A 19,958-nucleotide genomic window follows, 5' to 3' on the forward strand; every position below is an offset into this window, starting at 1 on the left:
TTATGAGAACTACTGTCTAGTAAGGAAAACTCACACTTTGTATGTGTATGTGGTGTGTGAGGGATCCAATCCAAATCTCAGACCTGTAGGTAAGCACTTTACCACTGAAGCACGCCATCGTCTAAAAGCCCTAGCTGTCCTGGCACTCACTCTGTAGACCAGGCTGGCCTTGAACTCACAGAGATCTGCCTGTCTCTGCCTCCCGAATACTGGGATTAAAGGTGTGCACTACCACTGCCTAGCTAAGAAGTTTTTATCATTTTCAAAATGTTGTATGTAGTTTTTTTCTTCTTTTATTACTCTAATACCACACTAAGACCTAATTACACTCCTTTCACACATAAATATACTTTAAATTCTTGCCTTATTTATATGCTTACATTGTAATAAAAATAATAAACTATAATTTTGTACATACATAAGAGTAAATATTGTTGTGTGTGTGAATATATGAATGATGCATACATGAGAGGGTGTACCTACAGACACACATGGGGAGGCCAGAGGAGGTCAGAGAGCCTCCTCTATCATGTTCTGCTTTAGACTTTGAGACAGGGTATCTTCCATAAACCTGAAGCTTGTTCTTACCTTTACAACCCCCAACTAGACTGGCAGCTAGCACACCCCAGAAATCCTGTCTGCCTCCTAACCACTCTTCCCCCCGAAAACCCCCTAAGAAATGCTGGGGTTTTGGGCATGTGTGGCCATGCCTGGCCTTCTACGTGAGCACAGGGTTGGTTTCTGAACTCAGGTCCTCACCTTTGTACAGCAAGCAGTCCTATCTAGTAAGTCATCTTCCTAGCCTGTTTTTATTTTTGAGACAGTGTCTCACTCTAGCCCTGGCTGGTCTGGAATTCACTGACACAGACAAGCAAGGCTGGCCGCAGACTAGTGCAATCTTCCTATTACAGTCTCCCACATTCTGGGATCACAGATGGGAGCACCATAAAATCCTCTGCATCCAAATGAACTCACTGGCCTGAAAAAGTTTCTAAGTATTTATTTTTATTTTATGTATGTATATATGTCTGCCTATAGGTATGTAAGTATATCACACGCATACACTGTCTAGCGAAGGCAGAAGGGGAAGTTGGGTATTCTGGAACTGAAGTTATAGATGGTTTTGGGCCACCATGTGGGTGCTGGGAATTGAATCCAGGTCTTCTCTAAGAGCACCAAGTACTTTTAACCATGGAATCACCTCTACAGTCCCTGCTCTGAATAACTAAACTGTTAGGATTGAGGATGTTATCTCACTGGTGATGTCCTTGCCTAATTCACAGTATTGAAAACAAAACATGGCACAAGACAATTCTCTTGGCTGTGAGCCTATTAACCTTCCCTCAAATAGAAAAAGTCACACGGTTGTGGTTTCCGTGGCTCTCGCCACAGCGTCTGAGTGTTTTCCATAGGAATCCAAGCACCACCACCACCACTGTTCACAGTAGCTGGGGACTGCAAGCAGATTTTTTTTTCTCCCAAGACAGAATTTTTCTGTGTAGCCTTGGCTACCCTTGAACTCACTCTGATTCTCCTACCTTTGCTTCTGGAGTGGTGAAATTATGGTCGTGTACAACCATACTTGGTTTGATGTGGTGCTGGGATAAGATCAGGGCTTTATGTATTCTAGGAAAGCTCTCTATCAACTGAGACACATCCCAGTCCTGAAGAGAACACATTTTATTCTAGCTGGTCTTACTGATGATCATAATTTATGAGGTAGGCATTATTTTATTACTGATTTATCAATAATGAAATGGAAGAATAAAAAATTAAAATACTGGAAAAGAATCTTAAGTTCATGGTGGTAGGAATGGCTCTTGAGACCAAGCCTTAACTGATTTTGGTATTAATTCAAAAAAAAAAACCGTATTATCATGGCATCATTAATAAAAAGAGAAATTAAAGTTTAAAAAAGTCAATATAACCAATCCACTGCTATTTATTTAAAAATAGGTTAAGTCAACTATATGCTTATTGCTGAAACAGCAGAACAGAAAAATAAGAGACTAGTGTGGTTCTCTCCTTCCAACATGTGCACCCAGGGACTGAATTCATGTCATCAGGCACCTTTATCCACTGAGCCATCTCACCAGCTCTGAATTGTCTTTAAAGAATGCAATTACAATTTTAAGTAAGAGGAAATCATTATTATTTTTTATCCACAAACTTTCTATTGTAACTAGAGTTACAAACTTAGAAACATTACAAAGAAGCAAATTTAAAATTTATAGTTTTGGCAAATATATTTACATATATATTTATGTAAATTATAAATTTTATATATTTATACATAAATAAATATATTTACATATATTTAACTTCCGAATGGTTGCTGGGAATGCTACAGAATTATTCAGTACTAATGAGAATCATTAAGTACATACATTAGTTGGCCCGAAACACAGCTAAATGATAACATGTTGTCCATTTTAACTTCAGCTCTTATCAGTAACTAAGGTTACTGAAAGTTAGTACCTTGTACTTCTCAACTTCTTCCTCAATTTTTTCAACAATGGCTGCATCCAGAATGTGTAAATCACAAGAAGAGCGGGACAGAGTACTGACAGGATGTCCTTTTAGCCAAGTGATAATTTCCTGAACCTTCTCAGCGCTACAATAAAAACAGTAGTCATTAGACCTGATTACAGCCTTCTGAGGGTTTATATTAAAGATCTGATAAAAACTTTCTGGGAACTATAAATTATCAGATTTAAGAAATTAAAGCAAAATTAAAACAATAAAAAACAAAAGGTAACATTGCTACACTTCCAAATGGAAACCTGGAACTGAACTGCAGGGCAACAGGTACCACAAACCTTGCTTACCCGTTCTCATTTTCCCCAGGCCAGATGTCATCCTCATAGAACACATCCTCTTGGCTGTTTTTGGCTATGTAACTAAACAGTTCTGGTGCTCTAGTCAACAAAGAAATAAAATATTGCTTTAAAATATGCAATTATCTTCACATAGCTTCCTATTAAGTGATTCTGGATTCTAATGGGGACATGTAGAATAGAGTGAGGATTATTATAGTATTATTAAGGAGCAGTATTCATAAGGAATGGGACGAAAAGTTTTGATAGAGTATTCCTATAGCTCCAAGAAAATTTCCAACAGCTGAGAGAGAAATACGTCAATTACTTAAAAAAATCCAATTATGACTTGGATTCTTTTTTGATTAAAATATGAGGGAGTAAGAAAAGAATGGAAGGGGAGTGGGGAAAATGTATAGCTCAATTAAAAACAATAAAAAAAATTAAAAAACATGAGGGAGTAGATGCACAAAAATAGTATTTGTGAGTTCATTTTTTTTTTCCGTTTTTGAGACAGGGTTCCTATGCAACCCAGGTTAACCTCAAACTTATAATCCTCCTGTGCCAGCTTCCTCAGTGCTGGGACGATAACTATGCTACAATAATATCTAGGTTTTAAAAGTTAATTTTCTATTTTTATAACAAAGCTAGAACATTTCATAAAATAGCAAACTAAAACAGTTCTTCAAAATTATTTCTTTTGGAATCATGTACATCATCTTTGTTCCTTCCCCATATGAAGAACAATGAAGCAGGAAACTGGACATAGACAAAAAGAGAAATGAGGGGTATGGGTGCGATGCCCTGTGATGGGGAACAAACTTTCAGACATCAGACACTGGACGGAGGAGGTTCAGCTGAACTGATGGACAGGAATAAGCAGAATAAACAAACAGGGCAAGCCACCAGATGACAGAGTAGCTGCCAATCACAGAAAGGTCACAGCACTTCTGGTCTAGCATTTCACGAGCTGTATGAAAAGCGAGTTTCTTGCTCACAGTCAGTTTCTCACTTGTGAATTGCTTTTTAGCTACGCACAAATAAACTTACACAAATGAAAAAAATAGGTAAACAGGCCGAGCGGTGGTGGCGCACGCCTTTAATCCCAGCACTCGGGAGGCAGAGGCAGGCGGATCTCTGTGAGTTCGAGGCCAGCCTGGTCTACATGAGCTAGTTCCAGGACAGGAACCAAAAAGCTTTGGAGAAACCCTGTCTCGAAAAATACAAAAAAAAAAAAAAAAAAAAAAAAAAAAGGTAAACAAAAAGTCCAAGTTTTTTTTTTTTCCAATCTGTAAACACTTAGGAATTATGGGCTTTAGGCCTATTAAAACAGTATTTACACTGAAAATGTGTATAGCAAGCTGTAGTAATATCTCATTTGTATTTAAAAAATAAAGCTTGCCTGAAGTTCAGAGAGTAAAAGAGTCCCACTGGTCAGCCTTACAGACCAGGTAGTGGTTGACACACACCTTTAATCCCAGTAGTCACACTAGTTTGTCATAGAAACTGGGTGGTAGTGGTGCACGCCTTTAATCCCAGCACTAGAGAGGAAAATAAGACGGGAGGAGACAGCTCTCAGACACAGTCTCATTCTGAGAGTCCTGGAGGCAGGATTGCCATTTCAAACTGAGGTTGAGGTAAGAGCCAGTAGCTGGCTGTTTTGCTTTTTGGATCTTCAGGTTGAACCCCAGTATCTGTCTCTGGGTTCGTGCTGCAGCAAGCAGTTGGAATAGTTGTTTACTTGGCTTCTACCCCTGCATTAATACCTGTAGCTGTATTTTAGATGGGTCAGCCAAGAAATACTCTGGCTTTGGTTATACCAGAGACAGAGAGCTTTAGGGGGTAGGGATGGTGCAAGGGGCAAAGGTGAGGTGCTGTGCTATATGTGGAGTTCATGCACGGGTAGATACTACAGAGCATGTCAGGAGCATCACATGTCTAGGGAGCAGACTCTGAGAGGAGACAGACATGAAGTTTAGTGGGGAGACTCGTGAAATCAACACGTGTGGGAAGGGAAAAGAAAACAAGCAGAACTAGGCAATGGAAACAGATGTTGAACTGTAAATTTTTCTCAGTGAATTTTCTGGCCAGTCCCACAAAGACCTCAAACTGGGTAGCCCTTCATATTTGTCCTGAATTGGCTGCCTTTCCTTGTGTATCTCCCTACGTTGTGGAAAGGGAACATGACCCTAGGTGAGGTAGTTTTCTCTATCCACAAGATTCTGGAAGAGAGCTTGAAGGTGAAGGGCTGTTAGCAGCATCACTACTACCAGGGAAAAAGATCCTTCAATTTAAGAAAGATCTGGGGTGGGTGGGAAGTAATCATAGAATCCACAAGGCAACAAAACCCATTTTACCTGGTTAATTTCCAGAATACTAGCAGTCAGTTTTGTTCCTTACATCCATCATGCAAGGAAAAGGCTAGAAGATACCTCTCTAGGAAAAATTAGCCAGTTAGAGAGAAGATATACAGACAGAATAATGATATTAGAAGGTCAGTTTTAGAAATAGTAACATCCCATGTGATAAGCCCGACCCAAGTGCACTAAATCCCCAAGATGCTTTTTGGTACATCCATGTTTAACACAGACACCAAGGAGCACTAGAAAGTGGAGGGAAAAAAATCTCTACCATAAAAGGTGAAATAAATCAAATAGGGGAAAAAATAATTTGGAGAAAATGAAATCAAAAGAAGACATTCAGGTGGCTCACAACTGCCTGGAACTCCAGCTCCAGGGGATCTGATGCTTTCCTCTTGCCTCTGCAGGTTTCCACAAACATATGGGACACACTATGTATGTCACATTAATTACAAGAAAAAGACATTCTAGTTAACACACACACACACACACACACACACACACACACACACACAATGAATGTTGATGCATGCCTAAAATACTAGCTCTTAGTAGGCCAGTCTGTACTTTAAGATTAGCCTATAGGGGGAGGGGGAGCCATACTGGGAAATCTTGTCCTTAAAAACAAAACCAAAAAACCAAAACCAATCAACCACCCAGCCAACAAAAACATGATAAAATTGAAGACGAATACTGGGGTTGGACAATACAGAAAAGGGATGGGAAGAAGAGAACAAAGACAAAAGGATCAATCTAGGAAAGAACTGAAAAAAAGGTTGATTTTATCAATTATTAAAGAAGCATCATAATGCAATCTCCAAGAATGTTATCTAGATTATCAGATAACATTATGTTAATGGGCTATCAGTTCTGGGGGCTAACCAAGAGAAGAGACGGGGAAAAAATCTGTACCAAGGTACATATCATCACAGCCAACAGAATTGACAGGGTCCAGAAAATGAAAATAGGTCACCAAGGGGATGGAGAGATGGTTTACAGGTTAAGAGCACTGGTTGTTCTTACAGAGGACCAGGTTTCAGTTCCCAGCACCCAAATGGCAACTCACAGCCATCTATAACTCTAGATCCAGGGATCTGAGGCCCTCTTCTGACCCTCTAGGGGCTCTAGGCACACAATAGAGCACAGGCATACATGCAGACAAAACATTCATACACACAAAACAACCTAAAACAATAGTTTCTTTAGAAAAAGCAAATAGATCACATCACAATGCAAAGAATTGAATCAGAGCTCACAGGATTTGTCAGTGATAAAAAAGGAGACAAGAAAAGAATGGAACAGTGTTTTCAAATCCTGGGTGAAAAGAATCTCCCGTTTAGGACTCTCTACCTAGACAAGCTATAATTAAGGTAGGAAAAAGAAAAAAAGTATTTCCAGACACAAAGTCCCCCACCCCTACCCCAAGAGGCTACTAGGGCTAAATGTACCATCATCATGGGGATATACAGATTAAGAAATGGGAGCCAGAAAATGAAAGACTTTGTATGGGGCCATAGAGGCAGTGTCTCTGGACTGAAGGCTGGCGATAAGCTAAGAATCACTTGTAGACAGAAGTTTAAAGGTTCTTGAAAAAATTAAGGGAGGGGGGATAAATACTGTGAGATAATGCTCTTGTACACTGTAAAGATTTGTCACTCATATTGGTTTAATAAAAGGCTGATTTAGCCAGTAGTCAGACAGACAAGTATAGGCAGGACAACCAGACTAGGAGAATTCTGGGAAGAGGAAAGACAGAGTCAGTCTTAATAAGTAATATTAATAATTAGTAATAAGTCTGAGCAACAGGCCAAACAGTTTAAAATTAATAGAAGCCTCTGTGTGTTTATTTGGGACTGAATGGCTGTGGGACTGGGTGGGACAGAAACTTCTGTCTACAATCACCAGCTTCAGCTGACGTAGAGACCAAAGGCTTTAGAACACAGATGGAACTGAGAGAACCCCTAATCTGTTCGACATAATTTTTGGCTTAGTTAACACATATGTGTACAGACAATACCAAATGAAAAAAAAACAGTGAAAATAAAAATGCGGACAGGGAAGAAAATGTGATCATAATACATAATATGGTCTAGCTTCACATATTCAGCAGAATCATGGAAACCAAATTATAATAAAAACTGTAAGAAATATTTTCATGTCTATAGGGAACTGAGAGACAGAAGAAGAGCTGGAACTCAGAGATCCCTTTTACATCTGGAAATCAATAAATATATGACAACTAGAAAAACAGAACTTTATTTTTTGTTGTTCTTCAGACCAAACCCAGAGAAAAGAAGTTTGAAAGCTGGGTGGTGGTGGCACACACCTTTAACCCCAGCACTCAGGAGGCTGAGGCAGGCGGACTCTGTGGGTTTGAGGCCAGCCTGGTCTACAAGAGCTAGTTCCAGGACAGGAACCAAAAGCTACGGAGAAACCCTGTCTCGAAAAATCCAAAAAAAAAAAAAAAATACAGAATCTTGAGCCAGGGGACAGCTCAGATCTGCTTCCTGACGATGTAAGCTTGACAACCTTAGTTAAATTCTTGTACCCATGTCAAGGTAGGAGAGAACTCCTATGACAAGCTTGTCTTCAGACTGTCCCATCTACATAGTGAGACACACACCTCGCCAAGTATGTTTATGTGCACTCTCTTGTGGATGCACACACACAATAGTAAACTTAAAATAATATTTTAGAGTAGCTAAAGAAGATGACTTTATTTGGAAGTGGAGTTCTAGTAGAGACAACTATTAGAGAGGGCTCTAATCCAGCATGATTTTTTACACTGTAAAAATGAGAAATGAAGAGACACAGGTGAAAATTTAGGTGAAGACACATGGGGAGAGACTGTCACTTGAAGATAGAGGATTGGAACGATCAGTCTACAAGCCAAGTAACACATAAAGGTACAAGACTGTAAGAGCTAGGGGACTATAATCCTGTTGACACCTTGACTCTGGCTACTAAAACGGTGAGATATTAAGTTCACCTTGGTAAAACCAGCTAGTTTGTGGTACTTTATTATGAGAACCCTTGGAAACCAACCCAGGGATCCTCAAAGACAAGGAGGACGGACCTCTGTGCAATAGTAGAAAGAACATTAAATCGTAACTCAGGAGCAAAATATTAACTATAACTCTCAGTAACTCAGTTAACAGTAAAAATGGTAACACATTCCCTATGGGATTATTAATGCAAATATGTTGTACACATTTTAATTTTTCAGACAGTCTCCCATAGCCCAGGCTGGCCTTTAAATGCATTACATAGGTAAGCATGGTCTCCCTTTCAGATGGGCATGAGCCAGGCATGATAAGCAGTGCAGGCCTGAGTGAGAGGCGGGCAGAAGCTCGCTGGGCGCTCACCTTTCCATGTACTCTGCCAGAAGCTGCTCTGCGGCCGATGAGTACATCCACTCACTCCCAACTTTCTTTGTATAGCCAGGGACTTCCTCGTTTTTCTTGTTGAATTTGAGATTTAAACCCACATTTGCTTTATGGTCTCCATGAGGGCTAAATTTAAACCACATATACACACAAGTGTTTTAAAATTTGTTCAAAATTAAAAGTTCTAGCTTTTTTTTAAACAGTACTAGAGATTAAATTCAAAGACCTGCGCATGCCAGAGAAGTGGTATGGCATTTAGCTATCACCAACCCAACAATTATTTTCAACCTTTAGAAAAGCTCAATTAGTTCTCACTGTTCTGCATCTTAGTTAGCACGGTTACTACTAATTAGTAGTACGTAAAATGCTACAGGGCAGGTTTTAAGAAAGCATATAAATAAATTATGCAATTATAAAAATGGAAGATAACAAAATTCACAGAAATATATTCCCAAGGCTCACACACACCCTCTGATACCTTTTTTCAAGGTTAGCTGCTAAAAATATAAACTGACTTTGAAAGTATTTAAAACATATGTTGTTTATGTAAAGGACCACCGCTGGAGGAGTTTATGGGCAACTCAGTCCACAGGCATTAATTGGAGAAAATCAATACCGGGATAATAAGCACTTAATCTCTATATTTAATTTTTCTGCTACTTTAAGCAAATGTCCCTAACACAAACTTACTTTCTCCTAGATCCTCTTCCAATAAAAATACTTCCTGTAAACCTTGAAACAAGGTATCCACTCACTCCAAGGCGACCGGCCAACACATATCCTGGGTTGTACTTTATAGAGTATTTCTTTAAATATAAAAATAGAGAGGTCAATTATGGAAACACATGTTTACATTAAGTACTGTCTGGTTACCTTTGAGAGCTGTAGATAATTAAGACACCACTGGCAACATAAAAACACGTGATCCCTTGGACCCCCACCCTGAAGAACCTGAAAGCCCCCTTCTTTCTCTTTACAGCAGTCTTTATAAGGATGAAGGAGCAGGAAACACAGTCTGTAAATCTGTCTCAATAAATAAATTCTGTAAGCACTAAACAAAAAATTCTTCATTTTTTATTTTAAACAGGGATAGCTAGCAAGTACATGGAATAAAAGAAGGCTTCAAAAATTACTATACTGAAATTAAGCATCAGTTCATCATAAAAACAGTTGCAAGTAGGTAAGTAAAAAATGGTGTTCATATATGAATGTAAGCAATTTTTTCCACTAATACTATTATATGAAAGTCACAGTCAAATAAATGGAAACTTAATTTGTGTAGTTAATTAATATGAAACTAAGAAAAAGGGAAAACTGTGATCAGAATATATTGTATGAGAAAATCCATTTCAATTAAAAATATAAAATATATCAAGCAATAGGACAAAAGAAGAAAAGACACACACACAAAAAAAGTATCATTATCAGGTGGCGTAATTTTTAACTAGGTAGAAAACAATTTACAAATCCAGTACCAACTAGCACTAACAATCATATCCACTCCTTATATGATACATACAGAAAGACGTTACTTTTTTGTTTATAGTCTAATACTTTGTAAGTTACATGGAATATATGAGAGACAGATCATTTCATGTAGCTCAGGTTGGTCTTGAACTTGCTATGTGCTTGAGGATAATCTTGGACTTCTGATCCTCTTGTCTCCACCTCCTAAGAGCTGGGATTATAGACTTGGGCCACTAAGCTGGCCTATGCAGTGAGGGGACTGAACCCAGGGAGCCACATGTAAGCAAAGCAGGCACTTGAACAGTGAGCTACATCCTCAGCCCCACTAGTGTATAGTCTTACTTTCTGCTCATAGATGAATATGGGAGTATTTTCACCAACATAAAATCAACCACCATTATTTCATTGAGTATATATATCCATAATGATGTCCAAATAGGTAACTGGTTTTGGTGGGCTGGAAAAACAAATTACTATATAAAATATATGAATATGCTGGTAGAAAAATGTGGTGGTACAGATCTATAACCCTAATACTTAGAAGACAATGGCAGGACAATCAGGAGTTCAAGGTTATCCTTGGCTACTCAGTGAGTTAAAGGCCAGCCTGTGCTACATAAAATATTGTCTCTTCTCTTACACAGACATACAGAACGTGGTTGTTCAACAAGAGTATCATCAGATTTAGAAATAATAAAATACAAAACAAGTATGCTTTGCAAAACACATCAAATAATTAAGGTGGTATTTCTTAATTATAACAAGTATCACTTTATTAATAAGCATTTTGAATGTGTAGAGGCACATTCAGTTATGATAACTGGCATAGGTTACTAGCATTTAGAGCTTAGAGGCAAAATGTCCTATTTACATAGCTGCCATAGATAAAAGGGTCCTATTCCAAGTACTAAGGGTGCTCCATTTGAGAATTCTAAGCTGCGCTGTAATTAAAAGCTAACTAAAATCAACAGTACCCTAGGAAACATAAAAAGCCTAGCTAAAATACCATGTAAAGAAAGTGAGGGAAATGGAGTAGCTTATATTCTCTTTTATACAGGGCTCCAGCTTCTTCATCTAATGGGACACTGATGCCTTCTGACCATGCCGTCTATAGCAGAGAGCTGATGGCAAGACTTTTAGGGACACCTCTGCCTTCGTCACCATGTTCCCTCATGGGTATGCTGATTCTTAATACTTTAAGCCAGATCACAACAATACAAAATAAATACCAATTAATAATGTAATCAATTACATTAATTAATAACGTAATTTCTTTTGCTAATTTTTTTGCTAAACTTACAAACATGTATATCCTGTTTCAATGCTAGGGATTAAAACTGGGTACTTAACATGCTATGCTAGGTTGACATGAATTTTGGGGAACAGATTTATACTTTCCTTTATATTTTCAGTGTGTGTGTGTTTATGAGTGGGCATGCACGTCACAAAGCATGTGAGGAGGAGAACCTCCTTGAGTTTTGTCTTTTGTTTCACTAAGCCTGGCATTCATCAACTAGGCTCAGCTGGCTGGCGAGCTAGACCCAGAGGCCTGTCTTCCAGCACTGGCATGTATAGCATGTGCTGTTGGCCCAATTTTTAAAAATTATTTATTTTTATTTTATGTGCATTAGTGTTTTGCCTGAATGTATATTTTTCTGAGGGTGTCGGGTCTTCTAGAACTGGAGCTACAGACAGTTGTGAGCCGCTGTGTGGGTGCTCCAAGTTCTCTGGATAAGGAGTCAGTGCTCTTAATCACTGAACCATCTCTCCAGCAGCCCCCCTCCACCCCCCGCCCCACCAAGCTCAGTTTTCATTCATGGGTATTGCAGATATGAACTAGGGTCCTCATGCTTTATTAAAAATACTTTACTGGCTGAACTATCTCTCTAACCTCTTATACTTATTCTTAAATACTGAGCTTAATTTTAAGTTGGCAGAAAAAAACATCCCAGCACTAAAAAATCTTATTCTAAACAATACCAACTATTGTACTTACATGCTGGTTCTGTATTAAAGCATCAAGGTTTGGCTCACATGGAATGCTGAAAACCACACGAATCCTACCTTCTGTAATCACGTCACCTGATTCCTGAACCTGGGGGAAGAGTAACCACACCATTTTAATCTTTAATTACATTCATTTATTTTTCTCCTTATTTGAATGATTCTCTTTAAAAAATACTTTTGTCATAAAATTAGACAGTGAAAATTTTCTTATAATTTCTAATAGGATTTTAAAATATTATAAGAGTGAGTCATTTTATATTTGTTTTAATAGGTGCTAATCACATATAAAAATGAACTTAACTCGGCCGGGCAGTGGTGATGCTTGCCTTTAATCCCAGCACTCGGGAGGCAGAGGCAGGTGGATCTCTGTGAGTTCGAGGCCAACCTGGTCTACAAGAGCTAGTTCTAGGACAGGTTCCAAAGCTACAGAGAAACCCTGTCTCGAAAAACCAAAAAAAAAAAAAAAAGGAAGAAGAACTGAACTTGTAGATAACTTCAAATTATTACCAAAATGTTGCAAATAATGTCTGAAAGCATTGACCTAGATTCACTCATTGCTAATACTATAAAGAATGACTCTAACATTTGCATATTATGTGCACATACACATGCATATAACAACAGCAACAGCAATAACTACTACTACTATCCAGTATTTTGAAACAGGGCTTCAGGACAGTATGTTAGCTTTGAAGTCATTGTGATGTCTAGATTGGCCTCAAACTTGGTGACCCCTACTTTAGCTTCTTGAGTCCTGGGATTATAAGCATACACCACAATACCCAGGTCCTTTCAATGATACCTTACAGACATTGTGCCCTTTACCTCTAAGTATTTTAGTGTCTATCATACATCATAGGAAGGATATTTTACTATAAAACAGCAGTATTATTATTGGGCATATAAGTTTACATTGGTATTTTAGTCTCAGCTATTCTCTATATTCCAATTTTATCAATGGACCCAGTAATGCCCTATGCAGAATTCTTTCTTCCCTCTCCAAAGCAGCATAAGATATTGAACTTAGCTGTCTGTCTGCTTGTTATTGAGGCAGGCAATGTTATGTAGCCCAGGCAGGCTTTAAACTCATCCTCCTGCCCCGGCTTCCCAAATGCCAAGATTGTAGACACTCACACACCCACTCTTTGTTCTTATTTAGAAACGGGGTTTTATTAAGCTATGTTCCCAGCCTCTAGATGCACATGTAAAATCCTTTAATCTAGACTATATCCAGATCATTTTTTTGGTGTGTGTTTTAAAAATAATATAAGAAGAATGCTATTTCTTCCTCACTGTTCACACTGCCTTTCCCTCTATGTAACACTGGGGACTGACTGAACGTAGTGTGTTAAGCAAGCACTCTATCACTGAACTGCAGCACTGTTCCCTTCAAGTTCCTTGTTTTGTTTTTTGTAGTAAAGTTATGTGCTGTGGAATATAGTTTAAGATGCATTATATTTCTTTATGCTGTGGACTATCTCTTTAATGATGCAAAGATGTGTTGCATTCTTTTATGTTGCATTTGTTTAACTCTGCAAAGCTGTGTTACTTTGCCTGCCTAAAACACCTGACTGGAGCAATAAAGAACTGAATGGCCAATAGCCAGGCAGTAGAGAGGGATAGGTGGGGCTGCCAGGCAGAGAGAATAAATAGAAGAGAAGAGAGAAAAGGGAGAATCAAGAAAAGGAGGAGAGGAGGACGCCAGGGGCCAGCCGGCCAGCCAATCATGGAGTAAGAAGAAAGATATATAGAATAAAGAAAGGTAAAAGCACAGAGACAAATGTAGCTTAAAGAGAAATGGGATAATTTAAGAAAAGCTGGCTAGAAACGAGCAAGCTAAGGTTTGGCATTCACAAGTAAGAATAAGTCTCTGTGTATTTATTTGGGAGCTGTGTGGCCTCCAAAGGAGTTAAAAAAAATCTATTACAGTTATACCTTATCGGCCAGGATATCCTCTACATGACATGTCCATGTTAGGACATCATATTTGATGTACAGAGCATCAGTCAATTCCTAACTGTTACTATCACACAGTCACTACGGTGTTCAACTTCTCCACTGTACAATTACAGTTTTTGTTTTCCTTGTAATTAATCAACAGTCTGTGAAAAGACAGTCTGAAGACCATGAAAAACCTGCCCCAGTTTGACTCATTATTCCCTGACTCGATTAATTTTTCATTTGCAAAACCTGTGCATGCTAGGCAGGTGCTTCACTACTGACCTATGTCCACAATAGAAGCTTTTCTAGTTTTATCTTTTTATTATTAGCATGCAATGATGAATTCTTGATTCCCCTCAGCACCTTCTAATTTGTTACTGTACTTAATTATACTGCTTCACAAACCATTACTGTCTGAGTAGGAGCCTTTCACCTTGTTTCTGGGCTTCCTGGCATGGGTCTTTCAGTTCTTTGGAGCACTTTTTACTTTTTGGCATTTGATATATTAAGCTTGTTTTGTATCTTACCTGCTCCAGACCTAGAATCAGACACTTTAGTGAGAAGGACTAAAGGTTTTTAGTGAGGTGTTATGGTCTTAGAGGTCATGATCTAAGTATTACATATGTTCACCACTACCAGAGAGTCTCTGTGTCTTATTCTTTTGAAAAATAGTCAGAAAAATATGTATGTACATACACATGCACACATGCCATATACACATATGCTTCAGAATTCCCAACAGTATTGCCAATCCATGCCCCACAGACTCTTATATTTTCTTATTCTATATCTGTATATACTTTTTCCTGTGTGAGAAGTAAAATTATTAAACATATCAATACATTTAAAAATACATTAACCCTGTATGTAAAATCTTCTTAAAATTATTTTGATTGTTTCAGATATAACCTAATAAATAAGTATATTAAAAACACAAACAAAGGTGTCGTACACCTTTAATCTCAGCATGAAGCAGAGGCAGGTGAATCTCTGAGTTTGAGGCCAGCCTGGTCTTCAGAGTGAGTTTCAGGACAATCAGGGTCACACAGAGAAACCCTCTAACCCCTTCAACCCCCCAAAAACCCATCAGATTGTGAATTCCTTTCTCCCACCTTCTGATCATCTGTCTGATAGCACAATACTGTGTCCTTAAGTTACACGAGTGAATTCTTTCTCATGTTTCCCCTTTAGCATTACATTTTATTTTGCACTTAAGATTAATGATTATATTAATAAAAAGTCAATGAATGACAAAATTGAAACTAACTTCTCCAGTGCAGCCATAATAAGGAGTTCCCAGCATAAAGACCATACTTCTTGGAGGAAACAAATCATCCAATGTTTTGATACTGGAGAAACGAGAGTCAAAAGCTCGGATGTCCTAAACAAAATGAAACAGAAAAGTTAATCATCACAGCTAGTATTTCTAAAGTCTGCATATCATCTTTTTTCTGCATGGGATTAAATCTGTTTCGTCTGCAAATGTCAAATATGAAAATTTTCTATATACTAATTGATGGAGGAGGGTCATCTATGTGTTACTCTCATTGGTTAATAAAGAAACTGCCTAGGCTCTTTGATAGGGCAGGATTTAGATAGGTGGAGTAGACAGAACAGAATGCTGGGAGAAAGAAAGCATAGTTGGTCAGATGCTATGGAGCCAGCCGCCAGGTCAGACATGCTGAATCTTTCCAGGTAAGCCACCACCTCGTGGTGCTACACAGATTATTAGAAATGGATTAAGCAAGATGTGAGAATTAGCCAATAAGAGGCTGAAACTAATGGGCCAGGCAGTGTTTAAATGAATATAATTTGTGTATTGTTATTTCGGGTGTTAAGCTAGCCGTGTGGGAGTCAGGCGGGACAAAAAGCAGGCCTGCTCACCTCATCACTACAACTAATACCAAAGTCTAAAACATACTGCCCTGTCGCATCATTCTCTTGCCTAGAAACCTCATCCATTTTTCTACTTCATTTACTTCTTACCCCACCATTGGTGGCTGACATTTACTAGTAACCTCATCTTATGAAGACTGGCACAAGGCCACATAGTAAAGAAGTCACCTCGGGCAATTTGTGCTATAAATTACTACACTATAGTTTATTTCCCAGATAGCTGTCCCCCCATCTTATCCATATCCGTGGGATAGGTTTAGACTTCAAGTCCCCTCTACACAGTGTATGTCTGAAACCACAGTCAGTACTAATACCTACAAAGACTTTTTTTATACTTACACATCTATGACAGAATTTACTTTATACAGTGAGAGATAACTGTAAGACTAAGACCATGTGAACGTGGTCTTTGCCTTTCAAAGTGTTTGCACTGTGTTCACCTTTCCCCATCATGTAATGATGTGACGATACATGTCTCCATGATGAGAATGACTGAGAACTTATGAAATGTGGACACATGCTCCAAGCTAAAAGTGGAGCAGCAAAGCCAGGGGGTGGTAGTATGTGCCTTTAATCCCAGCACTCGGCAGCCAGAGGCAGGTGGATCTCTGTGAGTTCGATGCCAGCCTGGTCTACAGAGCGAGTTCTAGGACGGCCAGGGCTGTTACACAGAGAAACCCTGTCTCAAAAAACAAAAAGCAAAACAAAAAGTGGAGCAGCAGCAGTGGTGAAACAAGCCCTTCCCTTACAATTTCAGGATTGGTATGTTCATCCTTACTATCTGTAATAGGACCACCCTCGGCATATGAGGGAAAGTTTCGTCTTTTCATGTAAAGGGGGCATATTCTAATTGCCAGTGACATTCCTCTTATACTTTTCAGTCTATGTAAAATAAAAGTCACCATGCTCCAACAGTTGAGCTGGCGCTGAGATACTACTCAGGGTAGGCACACAGCATGGATGCAGGGGACCAAGAGAATTTCCATCTGAGAGACAGCACAAGATTTGTCTCAACACTCAGAATGGTGATCAATTTAAAATGTATGAATTCCTTAATTCTGGCCCCTTCCAGGTAATATTCGAAGACCTTGGCTGAATGAAGGTAACTGAAGTCACAAGCAGTTATCCAGAGTGCCTCCTGTCCCCTTACAATATTAGAGCTTATGCGCACAAAGACAAAGACTTTAATATTCACTGTCTATTTCAGGCAAAAATAATTTTTTTTTAAAAAAGAAAGGGTCTTGATATGTTATCCACCACGTTCTCAAATACATATTCTTCTTGCTTCAACTTCCTAAATGCCAGGACTACAGGTGTTCATCACTACACCTGGCTAAGGCCAGTATTTTTGGAAGGATTAAAAAAAATATGTCAACATGTTACAAATGGTGTGTTATGGAAAATTTATTCTAGAAAATAAGTTCTTAAAAACTACCATAAAATTGGTCAAGCATGGTGATATACACTAACAACCCTAGGGTTTGTAAGGCAGATTTCTGTGAGTTCATGGTCAGCCTGGTCTATATGGTGAGTTCCAGGACAAACAGAGCTACATAGCAGAGAACCTGTCTCAAAAAAACCAAAGACCAATGAACCAACCAAAGGAACAACAACAACAAAACTACCACAAAATCAAAACCATGTTCCCTACTTGCACACGCTGAGTGGGCATGGAATAATCCTTATACAGAATAATATTTAAAAATTTACAAAACCAAAACCAGAACCAAACCACTTATTTAATGTGTGTGTTTGTGTCTAAGGACAACTTGTAGGAGCAGGTCCTCTCTCCTGCCACATATTAATTATTGTGACTTTTTTTGGCATTGCCGAGTCTTTAAACATCTAGGACTTCATGAATGCTAGGCAATTAATTACTCTATCACTGAACTGTATCTCTAGCCCTTAAAAAATTTTGAGAAACATTCTTGCTAGGTTGCCCAGTTGCTTATGCTCAATATTTGGTTTAGAAAGACCTAGAACCTGTAATCATTCTTTCAGCCTCTCAAACACTGGGATTACAGGCCTGGGCCACAAGACCTAAAGAAGGTGTAAAGTATATATTAAGAAAGGATTGACACTTGGGGAGCCTTACCTTAACAATAGTTTGATAAACAAAAGGAAGAATTTGTTTTGACCATTGTTTTTCCAGATGAACTTCACCATTCTGACTGATTTGATATTTACGACCTGTGAGCAACTGAGCATACACAACGGCAGATGTTTCATTTATTACTATTCCCTTTCTTCTTAGGTATCTAAAGGAAAAATAAAAAAGAAAGATACACGTGTAGAAGTGTGTATGCAGTCCAGGTGATAATCATCAATCAAACCAACTACTCACAATCAAACCCTTACACGGCAAATAAAGGCAGGGCAGTTTTCAGCACCCTATAAAAGCAGTGGTTCTCAGCCTTCTTGATACTACAACCTCCAATTACAGCTCCTCGTGGTGCGGTGACCAACCATAAAATTAGTTTTGTTGCTACTTCCTAACTGTAATTTTGCTACTGTTGTGAACGGTTATGTAAATATCTGTGCTTTCCAATGGTCTTAGGTGACCCCTGTAAAAAGGGCTGGTTGACTCCACAGGGGTCTTGACCCACAGGTTGAGAATCATTGCCACAAAAGCTTTGATAGTATTGATTTTAGTCTGTGGACCATTTTCCCACTGTCTACATGACTGAGTGAGAAATCAATCTGTAAAAACTCTAGAACTTTACATTCAAAGGCTTCACACAAAATAAATGGAATAAAAAAAATTTAAGAGAAAGTGAAGAAAGGCAGCATGGAGCTCAGCAAACTGAGGGGCATCTGAAGTATGCTATTCACTGCAAAGGCTCATTTCTTCCATTTATATGTGATACACACTTTTCATAAATAATCACCTTTGCCTTATTGATTCTTTTGGCTTTCAGGTAAAATAGCACACCTTTTATCACTAACCATTCTTTTAACAATGGCTTTAGGGACTGAACTCAGGCCTTGAGCACACTGAGCTCCGATCCCCAGTCCCCTGCACTTTGTATCTCCATTTCCTCGCCACTATGTGACACTGTGCTAAGAAGAGTGAATCAGTCTCATAGTCCTCCTGCCTCAGTTTCCTGAGTGTGGGAATTAAAGTTGTGTACTTTCATGCTCGACAAAGTTATTTCTTAAAATGTATTATTTAGTATGTGTGGGTGTTTTGTCTGCATGTTTGTCTGTGTACCATGTGTGTGCGTGATGTCACAGAGACCAGAAGAGGGCACTGATTCCCTGGGACTGGAGTTAAAGAACAGTAAATCACTACATGGGGGTCTTAACTCTGGTTAAAAGAACCCAGTGTTCTTAACCTCTGAGCCATTTCTCCAGCCCTAACCAAATTCTTATGATACTCACTGTTCTGAAATTCCTTGTATTTCTTTAGTCCAGTTCGACTGTTCTTTATCTGAAAGTTCAATGACTTTAGATGGTGGAGCAGTTTTCCCCAAATAAACCTTCTGTGTTCCTGGAGGTTCTTCCAAGTAAAACCTTAGACATAAAAACAAAGGAGAAATTATGTAAGTCTAAACTTGTGCTTTAATGTAGAGCTTTTGCAAGGTGAGTGTTCATAGTGAACAAATTTTATGTGGTACAATTGCAAAAACAACCCCCTCAAACCCCAACCTTTTCTTTGAATACAATAAATTGGAGAATAAAGGCATGTGGAAATTTTCTACATTGGGCACAATGGTATTCTCTGGATACCCAGTTATATGAGGGGCTGAGGGAAGCAGATGTCTTGAGCATGAATTTGAGAACATCCTACACAGCTCGAGAAAAGATGAACTAACTATTCATGTATAAATACAAGATGATATATCATTAGCACAATGAGAAGATAAAACATTAATAAATCAAAGATTTAAATAATGGAGAGGTATACTGCATACAAAGGTTAGACAATTAAATACAATAAAAGTACCAAACCTTCCCAAATTCACCTATATGAATAAAACTTTTTCTTTTTCTTGTTTTTAAGTTTTTCTTCCCTTTGTCTTCCCCTTTGTCCCCATTCACCCCTACCTCTCTTTTAGGACAGGGACTGGCTATGTAGTATAGGC

General features: G+C 38.6%; 1 protein-coding gene across 2 annotated transcripts in view; it reads right to left on the reverse strand.

The window, feature by feature from the left end:
* The window catches only part of Xrn1 (5'-3' exoribonuclease 1), a 101,973-nt gene that overhangs the window by 37,760 nt on the left and 44,255 nt on the right, over positions 1 to 19,958 (reverse strand). For both annotated transcript variants that reach the window (XM_075964967.1, XM_075964968.1), the window contains exons 20-27: positions 19,255 to 19,386; positions 17,969 to 18,131; positions 15,245 to 15,358; positions 12,026 to 12,124; positions 9,253 to 9,368; positions 8,542 to 8,688; positions 2,829 to 2,918; positions 2,479 to 2,614 (exon numbers count right to left, since the gene is read on the reverse strand). In XM_075964967.1, coding sequence (XP_075821082.1) covers positions 2,479 to 2,614; positions 2,829 to 2,918; positions 8,542 to 8,688; positions 9,253 to 9,368; positions 12,026 to 12,124; positions 15,245 to 15,358; positions 17,969 to 18,131; positions 19,255 to 19,386 — 997 coding nt within the window. The remainder of the gene's footprint in view (positions 1 to 2,478; positions 2,615 to 2,828; positions 2,919 to 8,541; positions 8,689 to 9,252; positions 9,369 to 12,025; positions 12,125 to 15,244; positions 15,359 to 17,968; positions 18,132 to 19,254; positions 19,387 to 19,958) is intronic.

This window comes from Microtus pennsylvanicus, chromosome 3, assembly GCF_037038515.1.
Source record: "Microtus pennsylvanicus isolate mMicPen1 chromosome 3, mMicPen1.hap1, whole genome shotgun sequence".
NCBI classification, from domain to species: domain Eukaryota; kingdom Metazoa; phylum Chordata; class Mammalia; order Rodentia; family Cricetidae; genus Microtus; species Microtus pennsylvanicus.